General features: G+C 34.2%; 2 protein-coding genes across 3 annotated transcripts; one reads left to right on the top strand and one right to left on the bottom strand.

The window, feature by feature from the left end:
* Positions 1-11022: 11022 nt before the first annotated feature.
* Positions 11023-11927, bottom strand: LOC114303556 (large ribosomal subunit protein uL11). The gene has a single exon (XM_028248690.2). It carries the CDS (start codon positions 11748-11750, stop codon positions 11250-11252), a length of 501 nt encoding a protein of 166 aa, XP_028104491.2. The 5' UTR covers positions 11751-11927; the 3' UTR covers positions 11023-11249.
* Positions 11928-13578: 1651 nt separating this feature from the next.
* Positions 13579-21149, top strand: LOC145796999 (peroxisome biogenesis protein 19-1-like). 2 transcript variants are annotated; one of them, XR_014337879.1, is made up of 5 exons: positions 13579-13694; positions 13767-13910; positions 14002-14293; positions 15637-18119; positions 20684-21149. XR_014337879.1 is itself a non-coding variant. In XM_082882888.1 (5 exons), exons 3-5 carry the CDS (start codon positions 17544-17546, stop codon positions 20729-20731), a joined length of 297 nt encoding a protein of 98 aa, XP_082739014.1. In that variant the 5' UTR covers positions 13583-13910; positions 14002-14293; positions 15637-17543; the 3' UTR covers positions 20732-21149. The 2 variants fall into 2 exon arrangements, 1 of the variants encoding a protein (XP_082739014.1); XM_082882888.1 differs by having other exon boundaries at positions 13583-13910; positions 15637-17600; positions 17928-18119.
* The last annotated feature ends 274 nt before the right edge of the window (positions 21150-21423 follow it).

The following is a 21423-nucleotide window of genomic DNA, read 5'->3' as shown; positions in this document are numbered from 1 at the left end:
TCCTACTAGATCCAACCCTAGAGAGAAGTTAGGTTTAGAGTAAGGAGCTCTCAAAAATTGGTTTTGGGAAAGTAAGAGAGAGAAAAGAAAAGTGAAAAGTGATTCAAAAAATGATTTCACGGACTGATATAAAACATGTCCTCTCGAGCGTACAACACCCCGCTCGAGCGTCAGACAAAGGTTCACGCTCGAGCGTCCAAAGATCCGCTCGAGCGCCGGATGCACCCTCCTAGAATTTTCTTCAGACGACCAAAATGCTGAGAGAAGGAAATTCACGCTCGAGCGTCCAAACTGCCGCTCGAGCGAAGAGGCAACAACAAATGCCCACTCGAGCGTCAAAGAGCCGCTTGAGCGGAGAGACCAAAACCTGGGCAGAATTCTAAGTTTCAAAACACAACCAACTTATTCCCAACTTGCCCAACACAACCCAAAACTCTAAAACAAAGAGTAAGGGATAGAAATGAGGATAAGACAACAACAAATCTATGAAACCGAGTCCGGATTACAGTTAAACAACAACAGGGAATACCGGAATCGCTATATCTTAGATATCTAAGATTTACCCGTGATCATGGTTTGAACTTTACTCGATATCCAGCAGTACTCGAAGGTTATTGTGATGCGAATTGGATATCGGATACTAAAGATTCAAAATCCACTAGTGGATATGTCTTTACTCTGGGAGGTGCTGCTGTTTCTTGGAAGTCCACGAAACAAACATGCATCGCGCGATCCACAATGGAATCCGAGTTCATTACTTTAGACAAAGCAGGAGAAGAAGTAGAATGGCTTCGTCACTTCTTAGAAGACATTCCAATGTGGCCAAAACCTGTGCCAGCTATTTGCATTCATTGTGATAGTCAATTTGCAATAAGCAGGGCACAAAATCATATATATAATGGTAAGTCACGACATATTCGTCGTCGATATAATACCGTAAGGCAATTGCTCTCAAATGGAATTATCTCAATAGATTATATAAAATCTAAAGAGAATATTGCGGATCCGTTAACAAAAGGTTTGACAAAAGAGCAAGTGTATAGTTCATCGAAGAGGATGTGATTAAAGCCTATTACATAAGAGTCGTCATAATAGTAACCCTACTTATATGACTGGAGATCCCAAGAACTAAGTTCAAAGGGACAACTAAGTTATGTGTGACTCGCCAGAAATCACCAAGGAATTAAAATTCCTTACCCATTCCTATGGTGAGAGTGATATCTGCAACATGTATTGTCTGCAGGGATACAAGGATAAGTTTTGCTTTTAATGATTACTTATATCTTGATTTAGGCATAAAAATCAAGACGAGTATAAGGAGATACTCACAATAATAATCACCTATATGAGTGTCGAACCGGGGCTAGTTCTATGAGAATGAAGAGGCTAAATTCTCTAGAAGCACTCATGAAAACCAGGAACGTTCAAGGCCAAAATGAACACAACAGTGAAAACCACGATGTGTTAGAAGATATTTTGTGTGAAATCTATTGTCTTGACTTACACAAACGGCTGAACAATTCAAGGCATCGCGTCCATTGGTTAGCTAGTAAGTCCGATAGGTTATCACTAGGGAAGGTTCAAGTCCGAAAGCTACCTATCCTGATGCAAGATATTTTCGATTTATACTCTTTCGACAAATTCTGCATATTGTTGCATTTCCGTTGTCGTGAAATTCCATTCATGTGGGGAATTATTGGAAATGGTTGGAAAAATTCTAGGTAAAACAGAATTTTTTTCTAACTTTGGTCTAATATTTAGGTGGGACCCTTGCGTCGATTTTCGCAAGTCAAAGTGGTAACGCGTTTTATGCCGCGTTGTGATTCACGTGGTATATTTGATTGCTCAAAACCATTATCGAACTAATGGGAAATTGAAGCCAAAGTATGCTCCATGGAAATGGAGTTTGGTAGAAAATCCTTAAAGGTTGAAAAGCGGTTTGTCCCACATTGATTTGGTGGGAAGTTTTGAGTGGATTTATAAGGCATGGGATTGGAACTTGGGGTATGCCCCAAGGGGTACCCCATGAGTGAGGTTATGGGCAAAATAGGCTAGACCCATTGGACCCAAAAAATCACCACACGCGCTTGCCGCCGCCGCCATCCAGTCAGTCGGGAGGGCTGGGCTGGGCCTGGGCTTGGGCTTGGGCGCGGGTGCGTGGTGTGAGATTGGGTTGGGCTTGTTCGGCCCAATACTAATCTTTTTGGGCCACAAACATTTGAGTTTATTTTATTTATTTTGAAATAAAATCTGTCCGTTTTTTATTTCAAAATTTTGGTTGGAATTAAATTCAAATTTTGTAATGCACCTCTTCAAAATTTCTGTCCAAACTGAAGTTGTTCCACCCGAACAGATTTCAAATCTATTTAATTTTCAAATTCAAACAGATTCGGTTATCTGTCCAATTCAAAACCCAACAGGTTCAGCACCTGTTCAAACAGGTTTGCACCTGTTTAATTCAAAACCAACAGCCACCAATCCATCTATAAATAGGCAGCCCTCATTTGATACATTATTCACAATTTTCGTCCATAATAATTCTGCTATTATTCTTATATATTGCTGCATTATTTTCCTGTGAGAAATAGTATATACACTTAGTGTGTTCGTTGTATGATTAAATTGTAGTGTTGCATTTATTCATTGTTAAATTATTTTATCCTGAGAGATAGACGTCCACATTCTGAAAGTACCGTGGGGAAGACGAATCTGTCTTAAGGACACAGTGTCGAATACTGGACTTGATCAAATTATTTTTCAAGAATTAATCAAGTAAGTTATTTAATTTATTTTCGATATTATTATTTATTTAAATCATATTTTAATTTTGTTTTTGTAACAAAATATAATCTATTTTTATTTATTTATTTTTATTTCTAGTTTGATTTTTTGTAATCAAACATTTTCTCTCCTTTCATATTTTCTTTATATTCTGTTTGTCGTTTAGTATCCAAACAAAATTAATTATTTTAAATACAATAAAAATTCTCGAACAATTGTTATTATTAATATTCATCTATGTCATTAGAATAAATGTAATACTGCTCCATGGAGAGAGATTCCTAACGCTTAACAGCTCTCAACTTTCCGTTTCTTCCATAAAAAATAAAACTCTTTGTTTCTCTTTCCTCAAAAAAAAACTTTGGTTTGTGTTTGTAGAGTAGTTTTTTAGATAAAAAATACGAAAACTTGTTTGAATTGCCTTTTTTCAGAAATGATTTTGGAAAGTTGTTTTGGGAAGAGAGTTTTAAAAAAAGTGATTGATTTGATGTGTATGTGAGAAAGTGATTTTGAAAAATAAGTAACCAAACAAAATTTTGAGATCTTTTTTTAAAAAAATTGTTTGGTTTGATTATTCTTTAAAATTTATTTGTAAAGAATTTTTCTCAAAAATTTTTCTGAGAAACAAACCAAACAAGGCCTTTGTTTCTCTCTCATATCTCACCTTTTAACCTTCTCTTTCTATTTACCTTCAATCAAACCTCTGACCTCACTTAACCCTCCTCTCCTCTTCTCGCCCCATCTCATTTGCCTCACCCTTACGTCTTAACTGGCCATACTCATTTTCATTTAAGCGAATCTGACTCTTAACAGTGACGGTGAAAGAGTATGGTCTGATCTTCCTTTACAAAGCAATACAATGACAACGATAATGTCGACGAAGGTTTCAACCAAATCTGAGATCTCAATTGGTGATTTCCTTTTGAGATCTTGCTTCAAATATGATATGTATTTTTTTTTTTTTAATCTCTCAGGTCTGTGTATATCCCCTCTAAAAAAAAAATTATGCACATATATATATATATATATTAGCGGTTGCCACACGCAATGCGTGTGTAATTCAAATAAATAAAAATAAAATAAAATATTTATCATATATTGTGTGCTAGTTAAGTGGTAAGAATTTTATTCCTTTGACATAAGTTTAAGGTTCAAATCCTCTCATCTATCTAATTTTTTTTTTTAATTTTAAACAAAAAAATAGACACGTGGCAATATAAGAAACAAAGGTTTCAAGACATCTTAAGAAATTTTCACTTTATAATAGTATAGATAGATAGATAGAAGATATATATTAAATTCTTGAGTTTCACCAATCGAGGATCTGCTCGAACCCGCCCGCCAACTAAATTGACATGAGCAGTCAATTTCGAAATTACAAACGGTCGAGATTGGCTTGAAAAATTGTAACCCGATCATGTTCGGTTAGATTGCGGGTAAAGGGAAAACCCAACCCGACCCGACACGTGCACAGGCCTAACAGAGATCAACATCAAAGCTTAAGGTCCTAAAAGATTATAAAGACGGAATATCCTTGACAAAGACGATGAGACAACCTATCTGTTTTTTCACTTTCTCATGGCTATAAATAGATGATCATATTCCTTTGTGCTCTTTTATCATGAAGGATTTGTAAAATATGATTTTTCAAATTATAAACTTTCCAGACAAGAAAGTATGGAAAGAATATCATATCATGTTTAAATATATACACCTCTATATGCATGCATATGTGTACTAGATCAGAACGAAAGGACACTTTCTTCTTCGTTCCTTACAAGTGCACACCCCAAACAAATAGAATAGGAAGATGACCAAATACCCTCATCTCTTCAATGTGAAATTATATATTTAGCCATCTCAAAGTCAAAGGGATAAGAAATTTTCACCAACAGCAAAGCATTCTCAAGTCCCTGCGTGAGAAACCCTATGTATTACCATCAAAGTTTTTAAAGGTGAAAGCCCAAGGCGAGGCGTTATACCCCTCACGGGTGAGCGTAACCCTTAAGACGTTAAGGCATAAGCTTTTTGATTTTTAATTTTTAAAATAAAATATAATTAATTAAAAATAGTATAAAAAGGAGTTTAAAAAAATTACTAAAATTTATAAAAAGCCATTCCAAACAACACAATGGGAGCTTTTAAATACAGAGACAATTTTTTTCTTCTCACCCACTACATGTATCATCACTAAAGACATTTGTATATATTGGTGTACAGAGATATTGTGTCTTTTAAAAAGAGGCCACCACCATGGGAGAGTAAATTGAGCAACAAAATCGAGTATTACAAGAGAGAGAGAGAGAGATGAAGGGACATGGATTGAGAGAAACAGAGAGGATTACCTGTTGGGCTGTTGCAAATCTGAAAATCTGACTTGAGAAGCAACAAATTGAAGGTGAAAAAGATCAATCAAAGCTAAAAATCGTTTCATAGATCAGAAGCCAATTAACTGTTGAATCAAAACCCTACATTTGCCTTCTTGTTGTATTTCTGAGATGCCTATTACTTTTCCACATATATATATTTTTTAATATAAATTTAAGCCTCAGTACTCGTTAGGCTTGCGCCTTGACCATTGAAGCGCAAAAGGCGTGTCTGAGGCAAACGCCTAGGCCAAGATACATACGCCTAGTTGGTGTCGAGCATAAAATTGAACGCCTTGAGGCATTCTTGCCCCGCCTCACCCTGATGTGTGACTAAACTTTGCCTTTGAAAACAATGATTATCATAGCAACAAGTTCAATCAAATATGGTCTAGATGAGCTAATAGCATTCTGTCACACATAAACATTGCTTAAGCCTAATCTTATATAACAATTTTGCAGCCAAGTTTTTTCTTGCAACCACCTCCCGGCCTTTTCAACATTTCCAGTCTGAAGTAAAAGCACTAGGCAAAACATTCTACTTCTGTTCACCTAACAGATCTTAAATTTCATCGTCTAGATATATTGTAAGGTTTAAAACATAATATCTGAGTGCACTTTTACATGTACAAATAATTGAACAGATGTTACTCTAACATCCTCATCAAGGAAAACATGTTCACCAGCTAGACAATTTATATAATGCTGAATTCAGGTCTAAGTTCCATCTTCTGTTTGTACTACTAACAAACAATCATATCATATTTCGATCATCCTCGGAGCCATTAAGACGTCAGAACATAACAGGTTCCCATAAAATCAGTGCCAATCAATTAATACAAGCACCAAGCCTCCCAAATGAAAACAGTTCCACAATCTATAAGCAATATTCTCCAATATTTCCAAACAAATCATAATTAATAACACTGAAACACAATAGCATCAGAAACTTGCAGAATGCAGAGTTTTCTTCACTATACGGTGGTGACATATATTAGACGTTTAAATGACGTCAAAGCCTATAAGTTTGGGGACTTTAAAAAAAGCCAAAAAGCCAAAAAGTTACTCAAAAAGTTAAAAAGTTAACACTATTCACCAAAAGTCAACAATTACGGCTGCACAACTCCCAATTCAAATTTTTCCCTACAAATCAATTTTTACAATTTTTTATTACACATTTTTCAATAAAAAGTCAAAAAGTTAACCCAAACATCCATATTTTCAACCTCAATTTTTTAGTCCAAAAAGACAAAAAGTGCACTTTTTTAGTCTTCCCAAACTTTACAAAGAACCAAAATAACATTTCACTTGAAAGCAAGGCTATCTCACAATCCCTTCCCACTTTCTCATCCCACCCTTCCACCATCATCTTTCCTCTAAATTAATAACAATCAGTACCAGTCCTTCAACCCAAAATATCTTTATCTTCTTTGTTAACTATGCCTCTGCTAGAATTATTCAGCTAAGTCTTGACACAAATGCTTTTGTAACTAAAGATCTATGATTGTCCTCAACAAGCTTATCTCATAACTACTATAAATCAACACAAAAACTTATCCCTAAACACTAACTCATTTTGCAATTTTTTCACATGATAAGCAAGGAAACCTTGCATGCCTTCCAATCCTCAAAAAAAACAAACTCCACTTGGACAGAAATATTTTGAAACTGCAACCTCCACTTTGCCCCCAGGATTTATTGAAAAAACAGAAAAAATTTAATCTCAAACATAATCTAATTACTAAATCCTTCAGTTTCACACTGTTCAAAATTCCACCAAATTCCTGCTAAATTTATTTAGTGATTTCAAAAAAACAAAATAAAGATCAGATCAATCTGAAAAGGCTAGCAATATGATTGGCATGAATTAGATCCTATGAAAAATTAGCATCAATTAAATAGATTGAGTTTAGAGCAAATTAAAAAAACAAGAACAAATTCCATGAAAATCAAAGAGTGAACAGATTTCATGAAAATCAGAGAGTTCAAACTAGTGAATCAGGTCCACCTACATAATAGGAAAACAATTGTCCTTACAAAAGTGCATCAAACCAGTCCAATTTGTTTTTCTTTTTAAGGTCATGTAAGAAGCTTTTGCATGCCGTCCCCAACAAGAAGCCTCTTAATCACCAATGATTTAGGGTTGAGTACAGCACATATATTAATATCCATTGAGTATTGAAATCACTTTATCACCACCTTCCAAGTTCAGGGCAAGTTGGCAACCTTTTGGTCGATGAAAAATTTTGGAAGATAATTATTGGCATGAGAGGCATGCCAACACCACTTGCAACTTGCAACTTGCAACTGAACCATATACTCAAGTCACTAAACCAGGGAAAGAAGATGCAAAAGGCATAAAAGGTGGACCTGTTATGCGTGATGTGTGAACTATTTGGAGGGAGAGGAAAATGAGAACTTTTGAGGAAGCTAATTTGGGAATTCAGACTGAAATTCTACATTTGTTTCACTTTGGTTAAGAGAAAAGCTGTAAGATTTTATATTTTGCTTTTGTAGGTTTTACAGGATGTGCTAAATTAAGTCAGTTTTTTTGGCTAAAAACAAAAAGTCTATTTGTCATCGGCTTAAAAAGCCAAACGTCCCACCAACTTTTTCACTCACAAAAAAAGTAACTTTTTAGCAACTTCCAAAACAAATGAACTTGTTTTAGCTTCTAAAAGAGGCAAAAAGCCACTAAAAACCCAAATATCAAACACCCTCTGGGGTGGTTTTGGGAAGTTGGTAAAAGCTGGCTTTTGACTTTTTACCAAACTTTTTAGCTTTTTTGAAAAGTGATTTGCGAAGTTGGTAAAAAGCTGACTTTTGACTTTTTGGTATAATATTTGTTTATAGTGTCAAATCAAATTAAAATGACCAAAATACCCTTACTCAACATAAGAAATTTACTTTTTTACTTTTTTGTCGTAGGCCCCAATTTATAATTTTAACACTTGTGTTTTTCTCTCTCCCCAAATGAATTTTTGTTGCGTTTTTTGCTGCTAGCTTTTTTCTCCTTGGATAAAAAACGTGACTTTTTACAAAACTTCTCAAAACGGTATGTGTCGTTTTGGGAAGTTATACTGTTTTGGGAAGTTTTGTAAAAACCCACGTTTTTTATCCAATGGGAAAAAAACTGATAGCCAAAAACGCAACAAAAATTCATTTGGGAAGAGAGAAAAACGCAAGTGTTGAAATCACAAATTGGGGCCTATGACAAAAAAGTAAAAAAGTAAATTTCTTATGTTGGGTAAAGATGTTTTGGTCATTTTAATTTGATTTGACACTATAAACAAATATTAAACCAAAAAGTCAAAAGCCAACTTTTTACCAACTTTCCAAATCACTTTCCAAAAAAGCTAAAAAGCTTGGTGGTTTTGGGAAGTTGGTAAAAAGCTGGTTTTTGACTTTTTACCAAACTTTTTAGCTTTTTTGAAAAGTGATTTGCGAAATTGGTAAAAAGCTGACTTTTGACTTTTTGGTATAATATTTATTTATAGTGTCAAATCAAATTAAAATGACCAAAATACCCTTCCCCAACATAAGAAATTTACTTTTTTACTTTTTTGTCGTAGGCCCCAATTTGTAATTTCAACACTTGCGTTTTTCTCTCTCCCCAAATGAATTTTTGTTGCGTTTTTGGCTGCCAGCTTTTTTCTCCTTGGATAAAAAACGTGACTTTTTACAAAACTTCTCAAAACGGTATGTGCCGTTTTGGGAAGTTATACTGTTTTGGGAAGTTTTGTAAAAACCCACGTTTTTTATCCAAGGGGAAAAAAACTGATAGCCAAAAACGCAACAAAAATTCATTTGGAAAGAGAAAAAAACGCAAGTGTTGAAATCACAAATTGGGGCCTATGACAAAAAAGTAAAAAAGTAAATTTCTTATGTTGGGTAAGGGTGTTTTGGTCATTTTAATTTGATTTAACACTATAAACAAATATTAAACCAAAAAGTCAAAAGTCAACTTTTTACCAACTTTCCAAATCACTTTCCAAAAAAGCTAAAAAACTTGGTAAAAAATCAAAAGCCAACTTTTTACCAACTTTCCAAAACACTCGTATATGTTGGCCCTGTTTGGTACAGTTTTTTTTCAGCTTATTTCAGCTTTCAGCTTAATTTAAGTTATTTTGATGTGTTTGGTTTAGTTTAACAATGCATCTTATAACTCTTTGTAAGTCAGAAATCAGCTTATTCTTTGAGTGGGGTAGGAGAAACTTAATTTATAAGTCAGAAATCAGCTTATGTTCATAGTAATAAGCTATAAGCTGTTAAAGCATAAGCTACAAGCACTTTCCCACAGCTCTACCAAACAGGGCCGTTGTATAGTTGAGTTTTGAGATATCTTTTCATAAAATCTTGGTGTACACAAATAGAATTGATTTCTCTAAGGAAAAACATCTCTTCTTCTCCAAGCGCTCTTCTAACATAGATGACTAGTTCATTCAACCTCCTTTAATTGATCCCTTTTTTCTTTGATGAGAGACGAAAATAATGCATTTCATCCACTACGCACCAAAAAAACAAAAAGAAACATAATTGAATTACAGTTAACCACACATATCATAGTAAATTGTAATGATTTGATCACAAGTTGAATCACACAAATCAATTCATTTTTCAATACAACAGCACAATTCAAACCTTGTTGGTTGAAACTTGTATTGATTCGCCAAAATTTAATTTAATTTTCATAATGCAAGAAACAATGTCATTTACACAAAAACAAAATAAAAAGATAGATCAATTAATTATATTCTAAGAAGCACATACATGGATACGGCTGCAGATACGAGACACGGCGATTTTACAAAAATGAAGATATAGACACGGCGGAGACACGACAATAAAATATGTTTTCATATATATATATTGCTATCTAGATTAATATTACATCAACAAACAATCAATATTAACAAAAACTAACTCTAATTATATTTTTTTATTTAAAAAAATACTTTCAAATTAACACTTATAGTTTATATATTTTTTATGGATGATCTATTAAGTATTTAAATTTAAAAAAAAAAAAAGAACATTCAACATTTATCAAAAGCACTAAATAAAATGAGAGAAAAGACAACCTAACATGTCCCTAGTGTGTTCCCTGGAAATAAATTAATGAAATAAGAGGACACGCCGTGTGTGTCCCATACGTATTTCCGAAGTGTCGGCTTGTCCCTAAAACGTCTGTTTGTCCAACACGGATATGGCACTTGTTTTGAAGTGTCAGTACTTTATAGATTATATTGATATACGTGACTTTATAACTACACACACACATATATACGTATATGCAATTTAGTTATATTGATATTTATTTCATATATAAAATTATATATTATTCACTATTTTAGCGAAACAATTCATGAATTGATAGTTGACTTGATGACAACGCTAAGAATATTTAAATAGTTAACCAAAATTACAGCAGGGAGGGATTACCCCTCTTCACGACAATTAAACGCTACCCGTCCCATTACGAGTGGAACGGGTTAGGCAGGTTAGGCAGGAACACAGTCAGCCAATCGGTTGATCTTTCCATCCCTAGGAAGAACCTATCCATATTATACTGGAATCTTATTTTCTTTCCTTTTATGTCGTAAAAAGAAGTAATGGCAGGTGCAATAGAAAGGGGTATTGGTGTAACAAGTGCAGCAGCTATCAAGTTTGCCTTTTTCATTCCCCAAAACAGAAAACCTATCATTGGTAACATTGCTAATGGAAACAACTTAAACATGTTTTCTTCCTTCTCTTCACATAAGCACAATCCAAAGAAATATGCTAGCATTAAATTTTCATTTCCAAGAACAAACTTCATTTCATGAATTCCAGCAAGTAAATATAAAGTAAGAAATTGGCCAGAAATTCAATGCGATAAATCAAAATTCATGAGTTTCTTACTGAAGAATGCAATCAATCAAAAACAAAGTTCACCTCAAACTTGCATTATCTAACACAAAAAAATCCACATTATCACATAAAAAAGCTAGCATAACAAAACAATAAGATTAACAATAATCCTCCAAAACTCAAATTCAGCAAAAACCCTAAAATCAAAATCAAATTCAAGAAACAAACCATAACCTCAAATTGTTTTAACTCTCAATCTTCCGGAACCTCAACATCGCCATCGGAGATCTCCTGCTGCAAATCCTTAGGGTTTTTACCATCCACAGTACATCCAACAGACACACAAGTACCCAGAATCTCCTTCACAGTCCCTTTCAATTCCTTGGCCATGGACCTAGGCTTCATAACCTTGGCAATCTCGATCACATCATCGAGAGAGATGTTGCCAGTGTGCTTTATGTTCTTGGTCTTCTTGCGATCGCGCTCGGGCTCCTTCAGGGCCTTGATGACCAGCGCCGCCGCGGACGGCACTACGGAGACCTTGGCCTGGCGGTTCTGCACCGTGAGCTTCACCGTCACTCGGAGGCCCTTCCAGTCCTTGGCGGTCTCTTTGGCGATGTCTTCTCCGATTTTCTTCGGGGAGAGCCCGAGTGGGCCGATTTTGGGGGCGAGTGAACTCGCCGCGCCGACTTCGCCGCCGGTGACTCGGACGTAGACATCGACGACTTGCGATGGATCGAACTTGGGCGGCATTGTGGCGGCTCTGGAGACCTCAGGAGGGTTGTGAGTGCCGCAGTGAAGAGGACAAATGAGGAAGATTTTTAGGGGGTTATACCAATCTAGGGTTATTTCAAGAGACTGCACATGTCAAATTGGAGTAAATTTTCTTTAATAATTGAAAAAAAAAAAATTGTGTAAAAAAATTATTGAAGAACAAAAGGCCAAGTAAGCCAACTTTTATTTAAAAAATGGTTTAAGCATTTTTACATTTTTCTAAAACTTTCTACTTATTAATGTTTAGGATTATTTAGTCTAGATACATTTAAAAAATTAAAATATTTTGATCCAAAGTTAAGGCTGTGGTTTCTCTCTGGTTCAAATCGGATTAGAGGGTGCTATTGGGTTTTTATGGGCTCATTATGGAGTCCGCATTGATAATCCGAATAATGTTTGAGTGGCTATATCGATATCTAACGTAATTTTTTACAGGAATAAAATATTTAATAAGGCTTACATATTGAATAATTCGGATTATCGACGTGGCCTCTGTAGCGGGCCTATGGAGGCCCAACTGGAGAGGAGCCTCTCCCCAAAGTTAAAAGGAGTACATTAAAGACAAAAATAAAGTGATAAAATAAGCTAATATTTGATAAAACTGAAAATTAATTTTTGAAATTAATTGAATTTTTAACCTGAAAATTTGTTTGGTATTTATTGAAATTTGAAATTTAAAGTTTTTATAACAAAAAGAAAATCTTAGACTCTTTATATTTGTAGTGGTGGGCTAGTAGCTACATGATGGTGGTGGTGTAATACGGTGCGAGTAGTGGTGATAAAAATAGCAAGATAGTGGCAACAATAACAATAGTGGTGGTCTACTGGTTGTGTGAGGTAAGATAGAGTTAGTGGTGGTGATGGTGATGATAATGACAATAGTTGTAGAAATAAAATTATGGTATTAGTGGTGGTGATGTTATAGTAGCGACTTCATGGTGGAAATAAAGGGATGGTGACGAGATGACAATAGCGATGGGGCGACAATAGTGTGGCAATGTTTGTGGTAGTAATGGTGAGAGTGATTATGTAATGGCGATGATGGTGCAACACTTGAAAATTTTAAATTTTAATTAATTATAACTAAGAACCTAATTATTTGTTTAATTACTTTCTTAATTAATTAAGTTCCATCGGTTACTTAAACATCATGCATGAACGCTTTTCCGATTTGATTTAAAATTAGATAGATAGAATCTTCGGATTTGGTATAAATCTTTCTGTATTAATATTATTAGAATGAGAGATTTGAAAATGTTTCAAAATTGAAAAAAAATATATCATGCCTTGTTTGGTTTGCTTTTCAGAGAGTAATTTTGAAAGAAAACAATTCAAAATTTTGTTTGGTTTAGTGATTTTTCCAAAATCACCTTTTCTCTCTTCTCACTACAAGAATTTACACATTTGGCGACCACTTTTGCCGACCAAATATTAATTAGTCGCGAATGATCATTATTTTTGGCGACCAAATATTATTGGTCGCAGAAGGTTATATTTTGGCGACCAAAAAAAGAGTTGGTCACAGAAAGTGGTATGCTTTTGGCTACCAACTACAAATTTGGTCGCAAAAGGTGACATTTTTTTGGCGACCAAAAATTTGGTCCCCAAAAACTTATTTTCAGCAACTAAAAAAAATTAGTCGCCAAATTATCACTTTTAACGACTAATATTTTAATCGCCGTTGATTGAGATTTGGCAACTAAAAAAATTTGGCGGCGAAGGGTACATTTTCTGCGACTAATCTAGTATTTTGGTTGCCAAAAATTTGGGAGGGAAATTTGAAACGTTGGGGGGGGGAATTGAAATTTTTTATCTTTAGAATCTGTTAGCTCACACATTTTCATTTTCTCCTCTCTCATCTCTCTTTGAAACCCTTTTATTCGTAGTTGCTTCTTCCTCACCGGCTTATTGTTCTTCTGATCTGTGAGTTTGTCTCTCTTCCGCTCTGTTTTAGTCTTTTTTTAGTTAAGCCCTAATTTCGTTCAAATACCCAAGTGAAAGGCGAACCAAGTACTAGCAAAAGAAGGAACATAGCAGAGAATGATGTTGAAGCAAGTTCGAACGATTCTGAACCTGAACTTGTCGCCAAACACAGAGTTCTTCGATCTCGATATCTCGCTGTTCAGACCCTAATTTCTGGTAATTAACTTTCCTCTTAACAAATTCTTAATTTTATTTGGTTATTATTATTATTATTTTTTGTTTCGTTTCTGATTGTTGTTTGTTGTAGATGAGAGAGATGATTTATCAAGGGTTGATTCGGACAAGTTCAATTCGATTATCAATGAACGATTCTGGTAATTAACTTTCCTCTTGACAATATTGCTTTCTTTAATTTGGTTTTCAGTACAGAAACCTAGAGAACAAGCTGCAAATGCTGAAGCTCTGTTGAACATCACAAACACGTTGGTTACATCTGTTAAAGCACACAGTCAAGAAGGAATTACCCCTTTTAGACTTTGTAAACTGTCTGCTCAGAGATTTCGGGCGACAAGGTCGGGCAAGTACCAGCGCAGAGGATGGTAGGAACTCTATAGCTTGGAAGGAATTATGTGTTTTTATTTTTTGTGCTACCTGTTCTACATTTCGAAAGCATAGCACAAATTGACTTAAAATGGAGTGAACAAAAATCAAAATCCACAAATTGTCAAGAGATATGCATGTCAAAATATTACGTTAGTTTCTTATCCTTATTGTGTAATGTAGTTGTTTCATTGTTTGTTGATCATGTTTTCTCCTTGACATGTTTCAAAGTCTTTAATATTGCGGTCATCACATGTAACTACAAAAGCAATCAATAATTTTAGTGAATGCAGTACAGAGCTGTCAAACCCTCAAAATTTTTTGTGTGCCTACCACTTCCATGAACCACAACACCTCTTAATCCTATTCATCATAATTTATTTAATTCCAAGTTTAACAGTTGCCTTTTCTAGAAAATTGTTAAATTGAATGTGATGTGTTTAGTAGAGCTAAGGTGTCAACCCACTGTTTTGATGTGTGATATGGATCAATCATATAAACCTTGATAGACTGATAACTGTGGGTTGGTTCTAGTGTTTAAAATGGAGGGCCGAATGCATCATAAACTAATTAAACTTACGATTTTCAAATAGAAAATGCATGCATAAAATGGTTTGGGATTGGAGTTGTTCAACAACTATTTTTTTCTTTTTTCTTACTTTGGTTGCTTGGATAAACAATTTGATTAAGGCCAGCTTCTCTAGTTATAGTTACAGTTAAGGATCAAAATTTAATTTGAAATATCATCTACACTAACAGTGAGTGTGCCATTTAAATAGCAATGACATGTACTCTGCATTTTAAGCTAACTTTTATCTGTGCATGTTTAATAACACCTAAAGTGCTAAAAAACCATCTCCAATCCTTTCATCAAATCAAGGGAGAGATTTTATTTATTTTTTTAATGAAATTGAGAACTCATCAAATTTGAATTTGAAAATATAAAGCATTGGAGAAGAGACAAATTTTTAAAAGATTTTGATGAAAGGATTGGAGTAGTTTATATCAAATCTAGTTTTTTACTCAAATTTTGAATAAATTTAGATGAAAAATTGGTGAAGGGTTTTAGATGCTCTAACAGAAGTTGTTAACTACCAAATACATAACTACCCACTGCCTTTTGGGTTACTCCATTTCATTTTGTGATCACATGTGAAAATTAGCTGTTTATGTTGACATTTCTATTTCTTGCTCTTACAGTTCCAAAGTTTTATAAAAGTGGTGCCTTTGGTTTGGGTTTTTTTATTTTTTATTTATTATAAGTATATTGCTTTGTGCCTCTCCTGCAAAGGCATCAGTGTTTGTTCTGCTAAATGATTTCCTGCCTGGTACTCTTTCTCAGGTCTTGAGGATGGCAATATCCCATTTGGTTCAATGGAAGGTACTTCACTACAAATCGACTTATCATAGCATTTCGGTACAATTTTTTTATCAAGTTAAGAGTGCGCATCTCATTTATTTGTTGCCTTCTAAAATGATTTCCTTTTTCTTCCCCCAACTCCACGAAAAGGAAAAAATGAACTTTTACATATTTGAGGATTAATTGTTTTATTTATAGAATCAGATATTAACATGTTGACCCCAACCACACGAAATGGTTGCCTATTACACAACTCACTAACCCTACCAGGAGTTGGAAGGATGCAGGAAAGAGTGATGCCCACATTAAATCGATTGATTCATCATGGGAACATCACGTCTATGTCAACACCTTATTACCATATTATGGCTAACATTCATGGATTACTTGTATGCCAAAATGAATGTCTATCATTATATAACTAGAGTTAATTTTCAATTTTACCTTGAATCTGCTAAAGAGTAGAGGATGTATTGTTTCTACTACTCTCTGTGTATTTTTTTAATTGTCTACTACTCCACTTTGATACCTAGGCTTGTTTTAATCCCATAATTTTTGTGTGAATTGCAATGCAGCTGCTTGATGTAGTGGTGGGTTTATAATTTGTTGTCAAAATGTCTATCTGTATTCAGGAATTGGTCTTTGGACTTCTAATTCTTACCAGACATTGATCTTTCATTATTTTGTTTAAGAGTTTGTCTCCATTTCATGCTCAGTTCTCAGAGTGCAATAATAAATTGTATGCATGGATCTTTAGCTGATGAAGTTAATTGATGTCCGGGGAAAAGTATGATTTGATAATTTTTATTGTGGTGTTTTGGATCCATGAAGTTTGTTAATTCAAATAGTGGCTTCATGATACCTTTTGAACAAAGTTTATATGCAGTCCCTTTGTCTTCAATCCATCAGGAAGCTGATGCAGCATAGTTGATGTGGGCTAGGACTTGGAAAAAGACAACGTGCATATTGTTCTTGTTGGACTCCTACTGATTTGATACTTGAGTCCTATTAAGTTACGATATTGGGCAGGAGTGAGTGGTTTAGAAGGTTTTCATATGGTGATTAGATTTGATGAAGCCTATAAATTGGCTCTATCTCTGCAAAACAAGATTAGGCTCTCAAATATGAATAAAATGCAGATCTAATGTATATTACATGTACTAGGATACGAGTATTGGGTATGAATGTTTGTCAAATCTTCCTAAATCTAAATATTTGGTTATTGAGATATGTATCCAAAAGTTGATTATGGGTATGTAGATGCATCTAAATATTATACAGGTTTTGGAAACATATCTCATATTCTTATTCTTGTCATATTCAATGAACATGGGTACATTGGGAGGAACAATGTATTATACAGTTGAGTAACAATTGCTGTAAGTTTTTCCATAACAAACTTCAAATAGTTTAGATTTAATGCTTTATTGAGTAAGAAAGTATATGTCTTAACAATAAAGATGATCATTAATCTTAGTAGTTATGACCATAGGAGCTTGTGTGCATTATGGACCTGTTTAATAATTTTTTTATTATATTAAATTCAGTGACTCTTTAGCTTCTTACAAAAAAAAAACTCACTAGTTGGTCGTGAATTGCCATGGCATTCAATCTTGTAATTTTGATCAATGATCATGTCACTCTTGTACATGGTTTAATTTCAAGATGTTAAAACTTAGCCTTTCCTTTCATTTGGTTTGTAGTAGGTAAGTTGCATAATTTCTTTGGCAATTTTTAACTTTGAATTGATATGCTGCGCTACTGGTTCATGTGTTTCTCTAATTTTTCTGGCTTGTGTTTTGCTCTGTGTTTAGCTAGTGGCCGGTCAACGGTGAACCTTGAAAGATCTTTAGATCATGATGGTGACCCGCTTGCCATTACCATAGCTGATGCAGTTGCAGCCAGTGGAGTACCCCCTTGGAACTGGAGAGAAACCCCTGGAAATGGTATCTGTCTAATTTACTTCTCTTTAAATCTTACTTTTTCTGGCAAAGTATGTTTAGACATTTACTTCTTCTTAATCATTTTCACAAAAGTATCTTCTTTTTTTTTCTTTTTTTCTTTTTTTTTGTTGTCATTCAACTTGGAAAAATAATGACTTTAGTGGTAATTGAAAAATATTTTTCAATGGGTAAACAAGTCCCATATATTTTTGAATCACGAGTGACTTATCTTTTTATGAATGTTGCTGCGATATCAAATGGTGCACTTTCATTTCTTTGGAAATTGGAACTTTTCAGTATTCACCTATATGAATGTTGTTTGTAAATAAGAAAAAGGGCAAGCAAAAGGTTTCCAAAGAATCTCATGTTTCGGAAGCTCTTGATAAGCTTAGAGAGCAGACTAGGGAGGCTGTCAGGGGACTCGAGCTTGTCACGGGCTCGAAACTCCTTGCAGACGATTTCGGAAAGGATCCAATGATGGAGGATTGGGTCAAGCAGTTTGAGGAGCTTGGTGGGTCTCAGGTATTTGCTTCAATTTCATGAAATTAGGGTTTAGGGTTTCGTTTATTTCTTTGGTTTTTGCAGTTATTTGTTTGATTAGTATTTATTTATGTGTTGTGGTAACAGTAGAATTGTGAATTCACTATGTGCTTTTGGGATTTGATTGAGTTGATAATTAAGCTTTTGCTCAACAATCATTTTCCAATTGGATTAGCAGTGTTACCAAAAAACACTAACCCTGGCGAAATGTGTTATAATGCTTGTAGAAATGTGTTGTAACATGATTAATTTCAAAAAGAAAAGGAAAAAAAAATAGAAATTTTGTTGGATGTCTAATTGTTAAATTTTTTTTGATTTAGAAGTATTTTAAATTCTAGTAGTGTAATCTAAATAAGGGTAATGAAGTTTGACTAGCTACTAGATTAGCTGATGTGAAATAGAATTGTCAGGTCATCCATAACACTAGTCAAAACAAACAACAATTCATTTTGATTGAATCAGTTAGTTTTGTGTAATGAAGTTTGATAATAGAAGGGAACGTTGACCTTACTATGACTTTCCCTTTGAAACTGCTTGCATGTTCTTCTGTGAATTTTTTGGCTTCACTATATGTTTGTTCTGATATTATTCCTTCATGGCACCCTAGTAACTACATGGGAACCTTTTAGGAGGCAAAACTAGATGGCAGCTACTTGTGACAGTTTCAGCACTTTGCGACAGAGGTTGGGTTTACTTGTTGCAAAGATTTCCCTTAAATGTGCAGAATCTTTATGAAAGTTTTACTTTTTCAGGACTCAAAATCCTAGCTGATGTGGCTCATTATCTTTCCATAGAATACAATTGGTAATCAAACAAAATGATCAAACCTTTTTTTCTGATCACTTGATGTCATTTGCAAGTAAAATTTAATTATTGAATCTATTATATGCAAGTGAACTTTATTGTTTTTCGCAATTGAGTCTATTATATGCTGTATTTGTACAGCCTTTTTATATATGGAGAAGTTCTTTAATTTGTCTCAAAGAACCTTGGATGTCACCAGACCTATCACTGTTCTTGTTTGTGGTGATTGGTTGCAAAATGCTGTCCACCCTTGAATTTGGATAGGAAGGCCAAATCGGGTTGTGCTTAAACTTCAAATGAGAAGATGTAAATATTTAGTTGAAGACATTAAATTTGTGGGAGAAGGTTGTTGTTTCATTTTATTTTCTTGTTAATTAGGCTAAGAATTTTAATGTTTTTTCTAATTGAAGTTCAGATATTGTGAGCAAGTAATTAAAATATGGAAAAAATAAAATAAAATAAAATTCTGGGTTGGCCAAATTGGTGATACAGTTAATATGAGAAGTTTCATATTGTTTGTTAATTATTTGTGTATGATGGATGTCACTCAAAGCTTTTATGGAGTGAAAGGACTGGTTTGATTAGTTGCCTCATCGAATCCCCTCTTATTGCTATTGATTGCATGATTTCATGTCTCCACCTTTGCAGTGGCATTTATGTTGTCTTTTAATGGACTTCTTCGGTAGTAGGACCACATGTGGTATGAAACTATTTTTTTTATGTAGTGGAGTCAGAGCAATTGAGATACTTGAGATGAGTTTTTTTCTCTTTTTTGAGTCAGTCTCGGGGTTAAGGATGAACATGGCTAAAAGTGTCTTGATTCTTATGGGAGAGCTGCAGGATATAAATGACCCTGGCTAAGTATTTGGGTGGGTTTCATTCCCACTTCGTATTTGGGACTTCCTATTGGATCCTCTATAAAGCCATATTATTGTATATTATCCTCAACACCTACAATACGAAAATAATTACCAAATTAATGCTAATTAAATAGAGAGGAACCCTAATCACTAAAAATAACAAAAGTACAAAAATACTTCTAAACAAAATATGACATATGAAAACATCCAAGAGAATCTTTTTCACAAGTTCTGCTAAGTATTTTTTGGTAATCTGATAACTGCAAGGTCTGAGGTTCTACTTTTGGCAACAAGACGGTAAAATTGTTCATGCTTTTATTTTTTATCCATTTGCCTATTCATGTTTTTATCTGAAGGCAGATTTGTTTTTGTATTTTCTAACACTTGACAAATTAGTGCATTGAATTTCATCTATTAGTCAAATTAATTCATATGAAGTGGACTTTGGTGGGATTGTTGCAAGGAAATTCTAGCAATGAAGTTGTGCTTCTACATAGATAGGTTTCAAATTAACAATCATGCACTGCTGCATAAATTAGTAACTTGGTGGCATGTCTGAAAATATGTCTCTGTATGTCTTGTGGGGTTATGGGAACATAACCTTTTTAAAGCAAATTTAGTGTCCTTGGGATAGCAATAGTGCAATTTCAGTGAAACCTTTTCTTTGATCTCTTTATCTTTTGCTTGTGGTCTTTTCTTTCCCCATACTTCTAAATTTTATCATTGCTTCTGTTGATGAAGAAATCAATAATTGCACATTTTCATAATGAAAAGTTCAAATTGTATATCTCCTCGAGTTCAAATGGCATTGTTCTTTTACTTCAATCTATTGGTTGTTGTGTTGCCATTCCCTTTGATTTTTGTTTTGATATTGACTTTCAGTGGAGTTATTTGGTGCTCTTAGAGGGCGCTTATATAACAGCAAAATAATTTTGATAATGGCAACTCTCTCTACTATTGGTGCTATTGCATCTGCAATGGGACTTGCAGTTGAGAAGTCTAGCAAGGTTGTTTGCTCTAAACCTAAATTTCTTTCTAACTTTGTATTCTATTGTCCTTTAAATTTGACTTTAATATTGGGAAGTTGTTTCTTGCAGGGTATACTGTCACATGTTTTGAAATGCCTTGGTGACAATAACAAACATATGAGAGAAAGCACTCTGACTACTTTAGATGCTTGCCTTGCTGCTGTTCATCTCGACAAATAGTTATGTTTCAAATTGTTATGCTAGATGGGTGTGACTTGTGAATGAAAACTTAGAATAGTTGTATTGCGTCGAATGTTAATGAATTATGTATTGTGTCGAATGTTAATGATTCAGTTAATTTGAATGATGCTTTAAAATTATAAGTTTATTATGGATTGAATGAATTATTAAGAATTACAGGTGTATTGTTTTCCTGCTTTGGCGCCAATTTATTAGTCGTGACAAATAAATAATTTTTTTTTGCAAAAAATGACAATTGCCGACCAAGAGTTTTGGTCGCAAAAAATACATCTATTGCCGACCAAAATAGCTCTTGGTCGTGGAAAATCACTTTTGCCGACGAAAAGTTTTGGTCGCGAAAAGTAACAAATGGCGACCAAATTTTGTGGTCGTGGAATGTCACAATTGGCGACC

Source organism: Camellia sinensis, chromosome 8, assembly GCF_055761805.1.
Source record: "Camellia sinensis isolate YWXY chromosome 8, ASM5576180v1, whole genome shotgun sequence".
NCBI lineage: Eukaryota > Viridiplantae > Streptophyta > Magnoliopsida > Ericales > Theaceae > Camellia > Camellia sinensis.
Note: the sequence above shows the minus strand (reverse complement) of the source record. Positions and strands in the feature narration are given on the sequence as shown.